We start from the raw sequence: 13,837 nt of genomic DNA, 5'->3' as shown, positions 1-13,837 counted from the left end.
AGGAAAAGTCAGACGGGAGCTTTTCATCGCATATTCCGTATGTATGCCTCATCTGACTTTTTATCTGGAAAATTCTGATGGACCTAGAAAGAGAACATGTTCTAAATATTTCCGACGGAACCAATTCCTATCGGGAAAACCACTCCTGCATGCTGTTCCGATGTACCAAAAACTACGCATGCTCTGAAGCAAGTACGAGACGGAAGCTTTTGGCTACTGGCTATTGAACTTCCTTTTTCTAGTCCCGTTGTACGTCGTCCGTGTGTTTTAAGTCACCGCATTCTTGGCAGTCGGAATTTGGTGTGATCGTGTGTACGCAAAACAGCTTCAGTGGAATTCCGTCGGATTTCCCTCGGATCCTGCTCTCAAATTTTTTCCATCGGAAATTCTGACGGAAAAAGTCCGATAGAGCCCACACACAATCAGATTTTCCAACAATATAATCCAATCGGACCTTTTCTGTCTGAATTTCCGACCATGTGTACAAGGTATCAGATTGATTTGGTTGCACAGTTTGCCGCGTTTTTTTAATTGCAGGGTTTGCTTTCATTATTTGTGACTTCATATTCAGAATGAAGTTTCTTGCTGATTAGTTTATGTCTGAGGTTGGTTGGTTATCTGAATGTCAGTATTAGAAGAAATAATAGAGAAAAGGATTTGTAGATCCATAATGATGTACTGTGCTGGCCACGTTTTTTTGATTATGTTAAATTGTGTGATTCCTGATCTTGATATAGGTTAGTCCAATATTTTCTTGAGCATTTTATGTTTGTTGTTTATAAATATGTTTACTGTTTATAGCCAATGCAGTGCATCTGGTAAAACTGAAACCATCTCCTGATCTTGATGGAATACTGTATATGTCTACTAAACAGGACTTTATATTGTTAATACCACTCCTTTTGTGCTAATATCACCTACTGAGGCTTGCTCCTAATGGTATGCAATTTTGCACTTCCCAAAGCCAGGGAGTAACATTTTCAGCCTGTATTTATTATACTATCTTTTCTTTTAATTTATCAACCACTCATTCTTAAATAATAATGACAAAAAGTGAGAAATTGGTAGTGGAATTTCCAAGCCTGTGGTTGAAAACGTATACCCGATATGCTGTGTCCAAATGTGTACAGCACATATAATTAGGCCTGGATTATTATCACAATAAAAACTTGTTTATCCCACATGTGCTTACTACATACAGCAAATGTGTAAATGTGTGTGGAGTAGACAGGACACCTTCACACTTTTAGAAATAAATAAGTATAATATTTAATAAATACAGCATACCATATTTCCATTAATACAAACATAAATATACATAAATATTATTTTTAACAGTTAAATAAAAATAATTAATAAATAAATAACATAAAGGTCAAGATGAAGAATAAAATGGCAGTGCTTTAACTGCACATATGCATGGATTGTGAGCCCTGAAGATAACATAACCTCGGTGTATTGATTCAAGATATTATTTTGTTCTCTATAATAAGTAGGGGCTGTGAAGGAGAAAATGAGGCTACCAGTCTTACAGGTTTGTCTTACATCCCTTTTCCCAGCGGCATCACCAGGAGCTAAAGGGAATGCCTAGTACTTCTACATGGAAGAGGAACAGGAGACTCAACCATTGTAATAACACTGGGTAAGTTACAACTCTAGCGGCTCCTAGCTTACATGAACAGAGCCTGAAATAAAGTGAGTATTTGCATCTATGAAGGTCTGCATTAAAAAGAACCTGTTGATTTGCCCTGTATAGGCAAAGCACAGATTCTCTTTAAGGTATAATGTATTTTTAGTATCAGCATTTATATTTGAATATATATAATATAATTTAGTACTATCTAGTACGGCATTTTCCAAATAATTAGTGCATTTTTCATATAATGTTACCAAACAATATCAATGTATTTCAAATTCTAGAAAAAAATATCTGTTTGGCAAAGATTATTTTGATTGAACTTTTACCAGTTTTTGCATAGAAAATAGGTGGGAGTTGTGAACTTAAAAAAAACTATAAATCGTAACTATTTTAAATAAAAGTGGGACAAACTGCCCACCTTCCTATATTATATAACTAAACTGTTATTTCATTAGGTTTTTTTTTTTCATTAGGGCCACACCTTAGTACATTGGTGCAGTGGGCTGGCTCAGTGGAGAGATTGGAGAGCTTATCATGCTGGGGTAGGCTGTGGTCAGTCATTGTGTATAGAATGGAGAAGGGCAGAGGGCGCAGTTGATTCCAATTTATTTAAAGTATCGTTTCTTATTATAATGATATGGTCCCAGTATGATATGGGTAAACAGTAAAGGATTTTTTGCTATGAGAGAAATATGTAGACAGACATTGCTAAATGCTGCATTCTTATCCTATATAGGTATAAGTAGAGATGTATCCCATCTCGTTCTACCCACCTCCTGGAATCTAGGTGTAAAAATAGAGCTTGTCTGGAATACACTGCCTTGTAAAGTGGTAACCCACTCATCCAGGCTCTAGTGATGCATATGGAGCACAGAGCATAGCGGTACATACTGCCTGTCCTCTGATGTATTTTCTTAATGCCAATGGCATATGGTACCTACCTATTTGAATTTCACTAAAGAATTTTCAATCTAAGCTAAGCTTAAAGTTTAAAAAAAATGCATTATCTATCATTGTGGTCCTAGGTGAAGGATTTCTTGAGCCCTATTATTAATTGTTCCCAATAAAACATCATCTTGCAAAGCAAATAAATCTATAAAAAAATACAGATAGGACTGGAACTGTCAGTAGTTCAATAATACTGAAACTCCATAGCCAGTGGGCCAAATAATGGCATGGGTTGTCACTGAGTGGTCAAGCAGCAATCATATCTTCTTGGGATACAATACATTGACAGTTCCTTTTCAACTGTTTTCACAGTGGCTCCAGGTAAAGTACGGTACCTTATTTTTTCATGCTAGAAATCCCAAATATCAAGTTACATTGTATCATCATCAGATACCAAATTTGCAAGAGCAGCTTGATGTCTTCCTTGTTTCACAGTGCTGTACCTTATGCTAGCAGTTGTCACAGTTCATAGATACATATAATATGAATAGCATTTTCGTTAAATATTGGGTCTATAATGTTTTTTTTTTTCACAGCTGTTTCCTTCCTCTCCTTTTAGTTTTAACCCACGATTCATTGTTCCAATAAATTTGAGCATGGTTTCTTTCAGGGGAACTTTTTCAGAATTGTAATCTGGATCTTGACATGTTGTGTTGGGGACCTGCGGAGAAAGTATATCATCTATGAAAAGAGTGTATACATTTTTTTAAATGCAGAGAAGCAGAGAAAAGAACCTTTAAGACAAAATTAGCACTTCTCAGATTTGGATGAAGAATAGCCCAGATCCCAAATCCATAATCTAGTGTTCTTCATATAAAACAAATAAAAACTGCCACCATAACCCTTAATTAAAATTGATTATGCATTAAAAGCCCAGCTAAAGGCAACATCCTCTTTGCTCATATTAAAACAACTACCTGAAAGTGGAAACTGTGGGCAGTGGTACTGTGTGCACTTCCTCCTTCCTTGATTATGACAAGTGTGATGTGTTATAGCTAATACTGTGGCACTTTTATGATTGCTGTTAAATCAACCCTTTCAGATTCCTAGAAGGAGATGAAAGGCCCCTGTAATAGAACAGCTAGTATACTCCTCTCTCCAGCAGCTTGTATTTCCCACCTCCCAAACAGGACAGCAGTGATGTAAAAGTTGTTGGATGGAGCCACAGAGTGCATTGGAAAACACAGACATCCATCACTCCTAGATGTGTTGCATACCAAAGATACTGAAGAAGGCTACATTAATGGAATGGAGGGAAAGTATGAAACATGGGAAGTTGGCAGTGGCAACATTTTGAGGGACGCAAACAAACTGAATATATATATATATATACACACACACACACACACACTGAACTATATACAGGACAAATTATGTATACAGGAAGGAAGTAGGTGGGTGTATATAGCTGTATACTGTGGACAAGAAAGACAGACAGATGATGTATTCACTTCAGTGATGAATGATGATGGAGAAAGCAGGTCTCTCCTCCGAGCCGTTCTCTGTACCATGCTCGCTCCATCCGCGTGATCAGTCACCCCCCCCCCCCTTTCCTGGGCCCAGTCTGCACTGTATGCCACTGAGTCTGGTGGATTGCCTGGAGGGAGAGAGAAGCAGGGAAGTGTGTGCGGAGTGGAGGGGCAGCTGTCAGTGCACAAGGTGACAAGCAGCTTACTGGTCTGGTCCGGCTAAGTATTTAAGAGGTGCCACTCATCTCAGGCCTTGCTCTGCTGCTTCCTTCCATTAAATCCACAGACAGTGAGTGGTGGGAAACCGGAAGTGATTCTGCGGTTCTGCGCAAAGCATTGCCTACTGTCCTCAGGACCCACCAATTACAAAACAGTTACTGGAAGAATCATTGTAGTGTGGGAGCGATCTGGGTGCATGGCTTCCAAGGACACGCCAAAGACAGCTTCTCGGCCACAATCACCTGATATCAACCACGTCAAGCTTCCCATAGACAGCTGTGTGTCCGGTGTGCGTACACACTTAAAGGACCACTTTTATTTTTCCTTCATGACTAGATTTGGGGGAGCAGGGCCATGCACCCCCTATTGACGGGCCGCCACTGGTAGTTGGAGAGTTGAGTATGCTACTTCTTCTCTTGCAGAGCTCTTTCAGCTTTATTTTTAGGAACCTGACAGGGTGATTTACAAAAATGTATTTTGCATATTGGCTTTATTATACATTATACTGGATGGACAAGCAGAGGCATGTTATCAATGGATCACAGATAGTAAATATTGCCCTTTAAAAGGTAATGGGCAAGCCCATCTCTGTATGAACCATACCTGTTAACTTGCTTTGTTAAATAGATGCACATTACAGCATAAGCATAAAACATTTCTAGAAATGTACAAAACCCACTGTGACTCCATTATAACTTTTTCTTAGGTAAGAGGTGAATGCTTTAAACACAGAATAGCCTACTCATCATAAAAGTATATTACTTACCTTGAAGATGTATGGTACACATTTCAGCAGCCTGTAAACTAGGCATCCATTGGTAGATTTATTGCTAAGTTTCTAGAGTAAAACATTAATATTCACGGTTATCCTTTTGCACATTTTTCTACAGCAAACATTTGACAGAATTTTAAGATAGAAAGCTTTAACCTATTTCTTGTGAAGTGATTTACAGATGCTAGCTTATCATAAGAAATCTGTAATGTAATAACCACCATGGTATGTAAAATAAATTAAAATGTTCCATAAAAACACTTAAAACGGAACTCTAAGCAAACAGAATAAAAAACAGCATTTTAGCTTGAGCATGATTGGATGATAAAATCAGCAGAGCTTCCACTCATTTCAGATCTACCCCTTAGATTTAGAGCGACTGCACTTCCAAGTGCACTGCAGGTGCAAAGTGGATTTGCCTTTCGTAAATAACCCCCATAGAGTTGTTTTAACTGCCAAAAGATGTGCAAATCTCTCAGTCTAGTTGTGAGACTTAAGCTCCCCAAACACTCAATCACTGGGACATTTGATTCTGACAGGAGCACCTGCTGCTGTCAGAATACACTAATCAGTCACTGATTGAGAAAAATTCCCAGCAGGTCCATAAAGCCTCGTATACACGGTACGATTGTTGGCCAACTGAGGGCGTGTGCCAGGATCTTGTCTTCCATACTAACGGTACACAATTGTCGAGGCAAAAACACAAACGTAGTGACGTACTACGTGAAATTTCAGCTCTTGAGCGCCACCCTTTGAACCCCTTCTGCTAATTTTGTGTTTGGTGAGCATTGAATCTGAGCATGCGTGTTTGTACTTTTGACTTTTGTGTGATGTATTTGCGTACTGACCATACATTTTGCTGAAAATTGGACAACAATTGTCAAAAGGAGCATACTAATGGTAAGATTTTAGGACAACAGTCTGTCAGACAATCCCCTGCCAACAATCGTACTGTGTATACAAGTTGTAAGACAGAAGTTGATCAAATGATCAACTTCTGTCAAGCAGGAACCACTGATTGAAATTAGTTTGGTTCCTGCTGGATTGACCTGTATTTTGGACCAGAACCTTGGCTATTAACTGAAATTGCTGCAATATTATAAAAGTTGTGCTCATAAGTTTGCATACCCTGGCATAATTTATGATTTATTGGCCATTTTTCAGAGAATATGAATCATAACACAAAAAATTTTCTTTCACTCATGGTTAATGTTTGGCCGCGGTCATTTATTATCAACTGTGTTTAATCTTTTTAAATCATAATAGCAACAGAAACTACCCCAATGACCCTGATCAAAAGTTTATATACCCTGGTGATTTCGGTCTGATAATATGCACACAAGTTGACACAAATGGGTTTTAATGGCTATTGAAGGTAACCATCCTCAGCTGTGATCTGTTTTCTTGTAATTACTGTGTGTATAAAAGGTGAATGAGTTTCTTGACTCCTGACAGACCCTTACATCTTTCATTCAGTGCTACACTGATGTTTCTGGATTCTGAATCATGGGGAAAGCAATTGTCAAAGGACCTATGGGAAAGGGTAGTTGAACTGTATAAAACAGGAAGGGGATATAAAAAGATATCCAAGGAATTGAGAATGCCAATAAGCAGTGTTAAAACTCTAATCAAGATGTGGAAAATGAGGGGTTCTGTTGAAACCAAACCAAGGTCAGGTAGACCAACTAAAATTCCAGCCACAACTGCCAGGAAAATTGTTTGGGATGCAAAGAAAAACCCACAAATAACTTCAGGTGAAATACAGGACTCTCTGAAAACATGTGGTGTGGCTGTTTCAAGATGAACAATATGGAGGCACTTGAAGAAAGATGGGCTGCATGGTCAAGTCACCAGAAGAAAGTCATTACTACGCAAACGCCACAAAGTATCCAGCTTACAATATGACAAACAGCACAGAGACAAGCCTCAAACCTTCTGGCACAAAGTAAATTGGAGTGATGAGACCAAAATTGAGATTTTTGGCCACAACCATAAACACTACATTTGGAGAGCAGTCAACAAGGCCTATGATGAAATGTACACCATAACTACTGTGAAACACGGAGGTGGATCACTGATGTTTTAGGGATGTGTGAGCTACAAAGGCACAGGAAACTTGTTCAAAACTGATGGCAAGATGAATGCAGTATGTTATCAAAAAATACTGGAGGAACATTTGCATTCATCAGCCAGGAAGCTGGGATGTACTTGGATATTTCATCATGACAATGATCCAAAACACAAGGCCAAGTCGACCTGTCATTGGCTACAGCAGAACAAAGTCAAGGTTCTGGAGTGGCCATCTAAGTCTCCTGACCTCAATATCATTAAAACACTCTGGGGAGATGTCAAACGTGCAGTTCATGCAAGACAGCCCAATACTTTACAGGAACTGGAGACTTTTTGCCAAGAGGAATGGGTAGATTTACCATCTGAGAAGATAAAGAGCCTCATCCACAAATACCACAAAAGACTTCAAGCTGTCATTGATGTTAAAGGAGGCAATACACGGCATTAAGAACTGGAGTATGTAAACTTTTGATCAGGGTCATTTGGGTAGTTTCTTTTGTGATTATGATTTAAAAGAGTAAACACAGTTGATTGATAATAAATGGCATTACTAGATAAAGTACAGAATCTTTTGGAGATATGGCAGAAGGGGTTTCATTCTTGGTTTGGGAGGTTCAATATTATTAAAATGAATGTCCTACCGAAGTTCTTGTACTTATTTCAGGCATTTCCTATAGCTATACCCAAATATTATTTTAAAAAGATACACTCTCTTCTTACCGGATTTATATGGACACACAAACACCCAAGGATCAGAAGATCCTTGTTGTCCCTACCTAAAAACAACATGGTAGACAGGCAGTGCCTGACCTGTAAAAATACCATCAGGCAGCACTTTTGAGCCACCTGATTGATTGGAGCTGACATGGGGACTTGAATATATGGCCAGGTCTAGGGCAGGCGCAGAGTAGTACCCTACTACAAAGTGAAATTATCATCAATAGGAGGGAGCAGGACAAGTTGAGTTCTTTGTAGATGGAAATACAAATTATAATAATATATATATATATTTTTTTTTGGGGGGGGGGGGTGTTTTGGAGTATTTGTTTTTGAGTAAAATGATGGTTGGACATTATAAAGAACCCCCCCCCCCCCCCCACAGCATGGGACACTTTAAAGACCCCAGACATAAGGCTGAGTCTCTGAGTGTATAACTAAGGGGAGATAGTTGTTTTTGACCTACTGGGATGGTGGGTCTATGTGCTTTGGGGAAAACAGAACCTATTGTATAATGAACTAGTAGATAGATACTAATACCCTGTCAAGAATGATTTTTGTAAAAAATGCATTTCTTGCTTTCTTTTAAAATAAAGAAAAATAATTGATGATACATGGCTTCAGTCAAATCTAACCATGAGTGAAAGAAACGTTTTTGTGTTATCATTCATATTCTCTGAAAAATGGTCAAGAAATCATAAATTCTGCCAGGGTATGTAAACTTATGAGCACAACTGTATATTGGTTTGGCAATTTGGAGATTATGAATGCAAGAACAACTGAAAAACAGACAACACACCATCAAAAATATTAGTTTGTAAGAGAAAATTAAATTGGCTTACCTCACATTGATGTGTTTCATTCAACTCCTTTTTAAAAATATCCAGGTTGCAATTGATCTAGAAATATAAGTGTTTTAATAGATGAATTATACTTTACAATAAAGTAACTTATTTATTATTAGTTTTCACACTTTTTTTTACATCAGTCATGTGTGCCATTGGTAGTACTCATTCTCTGAGCATCACAGCCTTGTGGGAGAATATACTTTGGACTCATGCAAATTTGTAGTCATAAAATATAACTGACATTGAATTCTCCGGCTTTTCCTTCCCCCAAGGCTCCACAACTGGTGTGTACAGCCGGTCTTTAAAAGTGAATGGCTGTATGCCGCTGTACTCATGTAAATGCCAATGCTTCTATGCATTTCCCAAGCATGGAAATTTCACGTTCAGGAACATGTGATTAGAGACCGATGCACAGAAGCATCACCATTTGTGTAAGTGCAGGAGCAAACAGCCACTCACTTCTAGGGCTCATGTTAAACCCCATGTAATGAAGATGAACAAAGGCAGACATGTTTGAAGTCCAGCCCATATAACAACAATGGCTGCCTCCATAAAAGAAGTGGAGAAGTAAAGCGTAGTTACCAAGGGCATGAAAATGTTTCAGAAAGTAATCTTCAGGTGAAAAAATGTAGTTTGATTTAGATATGCTATAATCAAGCTTTGTGGAACATTGTGCTTTTCAGTAACACATTTCACTGTGCTAATTTCTGTTTGCTAGTGTAGCTGTGTCTATAATGTATAATGTCTATAATGTAGCTAAAACTATTTGACAATCCCATTCTAACTGTAAGACTAGCCATGCACATAATATACAGGTCAAAAAGACCTTTCATGGATGATATGTTTTCATAAACGTGTACAGTTGATTTGGTTGAATGTAGATGATTATTTTCTGAGCAGACACTGGATTATTTTGGTAAAACTTTCATTTGGGATACTGGTCTTTTGATAAAATTAATTTAAGATTCTTTCTTCCTCCCAAGAGTTTGATGGGCAACTATGCCCAGCAGGTGCTTGCAGCAGTTGCAAGTTGTCCATAGATATATGGTTATTTCCCATGCAGACCAGGAAACAATCATCTTATATCTGTGACTGTGAATATTAATATATGGCCTCACATTGTTTTACCTAGTACTGGATTCCCAACACTTGGATAATTCATTAAAGTCCATGCTTTAATGTGTTAATTAAATTTAAAAGTAATTTTCAATACTTTTGAATTGCCAGCTGCTTTAAATAAATGAATATCTGGTGAGCCTTCTGTAATGGACATAGTGCAAGCACTTCAAGTTATGGGATGGCAATGTTCTGTCTGTGCCTTGAAAAAATTATCTTCTGGTCATAAGTTTTCTGATGGAGACTACAAGTGTCCATGCCTTTTGTATATTGCATAGACATGGTCCATTGTTCATGATGTCCCCATTAGAAAACCCACCCCCAAGCAAAGCAATGAAGCCTTTGCTGGAGGGCATGCATATAAATAGGAAGAGGCTTGGGAGAACAGAAGAGTTGAAGTGCAACAAAGGATAAAAGTGATCAAGTTAGATTTGATCAATTTTAGAAACTTTATTTCAATAGCAACTAATTATTTTATCAAACAGATCATTATATAAGAGTGCAGTATATTGAAATAAAGTTTCTAAAATTGATCAAATGTGGCTTGATCTATAATTTGTTGCTAATAGTAACCCCCCCTTTTTATCCTGGTTCTATCGGGCGGACCCCCCTTTTTGTTTGTTATATGCAATATGGTCACAGCAACAACTGCTTACTGGGTGAATGATCTAATGCTGGTCATTTCATGTATCTGACCATGATTAGTGATAAACTTGCTTTTTCCATTGTCCCCTTTCCTGTTTCTTTCACATACCACAAACCTCATAGAGGTGTGTTTCTGGTATTCAGGTATAATACATAAACCTTATAAACCTTATATTTTGTTTACCACTAAAATGATCTTACAAACCTGTTCAGAATCTTGCCATGTTTATATATTAGATATTTTTAGGTATTATTATTCTCACTATTCTTTCTTCTATGATAAATAAAAAGTGTATAAAAAAATTGTTTAAAAAAAAGCATATTATTGAATAAAAACATTGCAGTTTTTAACATACTCAGTGCTTTACATCTACTTTACTTTCACAATATGCCCATGGTTTATTTAATTTTGATCTCAAAATTTTGTGCCACGTCCATAACAATGATCGTCCTCATGAAGTCATATCCTTTATTATTGACAAACTACTAAATAAAGTTCACCTTTATTTTCCCTCATATTTTCTCATGACCATCTATCCTCTAGTTTACACAGATATATTTGTCTGGGATAAAATTATTTTGAATGTTGGCTACAATGTGAACTGCCTCTTCCAAGTATCCAAGTAGCAGATTCAGGGGGTCTGCCATTTAAATCATGGAACAAAATGTTTGTTTATTTTACTGTTACATAGATACAGTACCTATACTGAGAGGCAAGTGCAGTAAATATAAAGCTCTTATATGGGTCAGTGAAAATTATATTTATATATAATAATCATAGTATCATAGTATATATATTATATATATATATATATATATATATATATATATATATATATATATATATATATATATATATAATCATCAGTTACCTGACTTCATTAGCTAAAATGGGATTTTTACTTGTAGAAAAACAAATCCCTGATTTTTCCTTCCCTGTTCTCCCTAAGCAGCTCTGTCGCTTTGTTTATGCTATTGTTTAAAATGGCCTATGGAACAAAAAGTGTCTGTGCCAATGAAAAAACATATGCAGAAATACCATGATGTTGTCATGGATGTTGGACCAAATAAGTGACCGAACTAGTTACAGTTGTCGTCACTTTATTCTGCAAAAGGTTGGAGAAAAGATCCTTTTATAGTTATTCATAGTTAGTAAGGTTGAATAAAGACATCAGTCCATCCAGTTCAACCTGAGTGTCTACAATTGTCCCTATCCCTGTACATTGCACACTCACATCAGTCCCTACCCTCAAGGAGCTCACAATTCAAGGTCCCCATTCATATACTAGGGCCAATTTTGGACAGAAGCCAATTAACCTACCTGCATGTCTTTGGACTGTGGGAGGAAACCAGAGTACCCGGAGGAAACCCACGCAGGCACAGGGAGAACATGCAAACTCCAGGCAGGTAGTGTCGTGGTTGGGATTTGAACCAGTGACCCTTCTTGCTGCTAGGTGACAGTGCTAACCACTACACCACTGTGTCGCCCGGTTATAGTGGAAAATACATTTAGTTTTATTGCCCATCTTTTATTTCATCTATTTCAAAATCCGGATTGTATAATTAGACATATATGTAAACCTTGTGTATTAAAGAAAAAAAAAAGATATAGATAGATATGTATACGTAAAGCGCTGCGCTAAATTTACGGTGCTATATAAGTACCTGAAATAAATAATAAATAAATAAAGATAGATAGATCTATATATACACACACCCACAAACACACATACATATTTTATATATATATATATATATATATATATAAAACATACATACACACACAAAATTGTATCTTAGAAAAAAACATAAAGCAAGTACTTACTAATATGCAGTTGTTTACGTTTTTTGCATGCGTTCCTTTTGGGCGCTACAAAAAAAAAAAGTTTACGTATGTCACAGCTTTATCTTTTAACCATTTATATCAGATTCCTGTGTAAACCCAGTGTTGCTGTACCATTTATACATAGGCATGACTGGGGAATAACTGGACTGTGCATGGGCATCCTCACCCAACAGCTCACAGTCCTGGCAGAGCTCAGGAGACGTATACGGGCTGAACCCTGTTACATTTTCTTGGTATGATACTGTTGGTTTCATAACAACAGAATTAGAAGTGTCTCCAAATAACACTGATATAATCCTATACCTTCTTGATAGGATTATTGGAAAATGTGACCACCAAATGACCCAGTTGTTAGAATTATGGTAGAATAAACGTTGATATAGCCTTCCAATAAAATATACACTTGCATAGGTAGACTATGGATGTTTATGGACTAAGCAGACATCCTCCAGCAGTTATCTTTACCCCAAATAACCCAATTTAGATTTTGCTAGATCAGTCAAGTATAGGGTGTCTTTAGTGCCTCCATCCTGCCCAATGACTCGCAATGGTCATTGCAAACAGCTGGCTAGGGTAAAAATCACTATCTATCTGCAGACATTTGTAAGACTGTACATTATTTGCTGGTCCAGTAAAATAAAGCAGTATGTTTGGTTGATAGATTCTGTAAAAAGCCCTGCTCTCCTGTACTGTTGATTGCAAATTTGACTAGAGTGCCTTTAGTATATTCAGTTGTAATTGCTACTGGCTAAAAGTAATTATTTTTAGAATTACATTTAATGAAAATTCCAAATTATACTTTGGGTCAAAGCCCGTGCCTTAGTACATTTAATTCCACATAGCCAAAATGAAATTGTACCTTCAAAGAGAAAGTCAAAGTACATAAACAAACGTAAGCAATATACAGAACTACAAAAACTGTAACAACATTCACTGGTCAATAAATACAGGCGAGTTGAGAGAGGCTTGTTTTATCAGCAGGTTAACAATAAACGAGAATCCATACCTGAATATGTTGCGTGTGTTCTTTAATATCTGTAAGCAGCTTATCACGAGTCATGCTTTCACATATGTCTTCTGCAAGAGGCATAGAATAGTTTCCAGCAAAACAGGCAAGTAGCAAAGCAATAGTAACTCTGAACATGATGGAACAAGTAGTGAAGTGCAGTTTTTAAGCTCTTGGTCCTTTACAATAAAACTCAGAGACTGAGCTTTATATACCTGGTCGGTGGTCACTTCATTCTCACTTATCTTTAGAAATCAGGAAAAAATGAGTAAAGGGTGATATGATGCTTTCCATACTGGATATATCAACTAGGGACTTTCTAATTCTTCAATATTTGGGGGCGGATGTTCCAGCAGTTAGTCACTTCGAAGATGCATTTTTTTTTTTTTAGGAGACTATTTTTAACCTCACTGACCACAGTTTCAGCTTTGACAGATTTGATAAAACAAAAAAAAAGTTGAGGTGTAATACTGGCGGAAATGATCTTCTCTTACAGAACTCTTCCTTACAGTATCTTGCATTTATGTGATTTTTTGGCAATT

At 37.1% G+C, this 13,837-nt stretch overlaps 1 protein-coding gene across 1 annotated transcript; it reads right to left on the bottom strand.

The window, feature by feature from the left end:
• Positions 1 to 1,343: 1,343 nt before the first annotated feature.
• On the bottom strand, positions 1,344 to 13,619 carry LOC143963586 (uncharacterized). The gene is made up of 5 exons (XM_077473267.1): positions 13,296 to 13,619; positions 12,269 to 12,313; positions 8,677 to 8,733; positions 5,042 to 5,113; positions 1,344 to 3,248 (listed from the first exon to the last, which is right to left on the bottom strand). The coding sequence occupies exons 1-5, from the start codon at positions 13,431 to 13,433 to the stop codon at positions 3,087 to 3,089; spliced, it is 474 nt and encodes a 157-aa protein (XP_077329393.1). The 5' UTR covers positions 13,434 to 13,619; the 3' UTR covers positions 1,344 to 3,086.
• Positions 13,620 to 13,837: the final 218 nt, after the last annotated feature.

This window comes from Lithobates pipiens, unplaced genomic scaffold, assembly GCF_037356315.1.
Source record: "Lithobates pipiens isolate NorthernLeopardFrog02 unplaced genomic scaffold, aLitPip1_a1.2 Scaffold_8, whole genome shotgun sequence".
In the NCBI taxonomy this organism is placed as follows: Eukaryota; Metazoa; Chordata; class Amphibia; order Anura; family Ranidae; genus Lithobates; species Lithobates pipiens.
The sequence above is the reverse complement of the archived record's forward strand: the minus strand, read 5'-3'. Positions and strand labels throughout refer to the sequence as shown.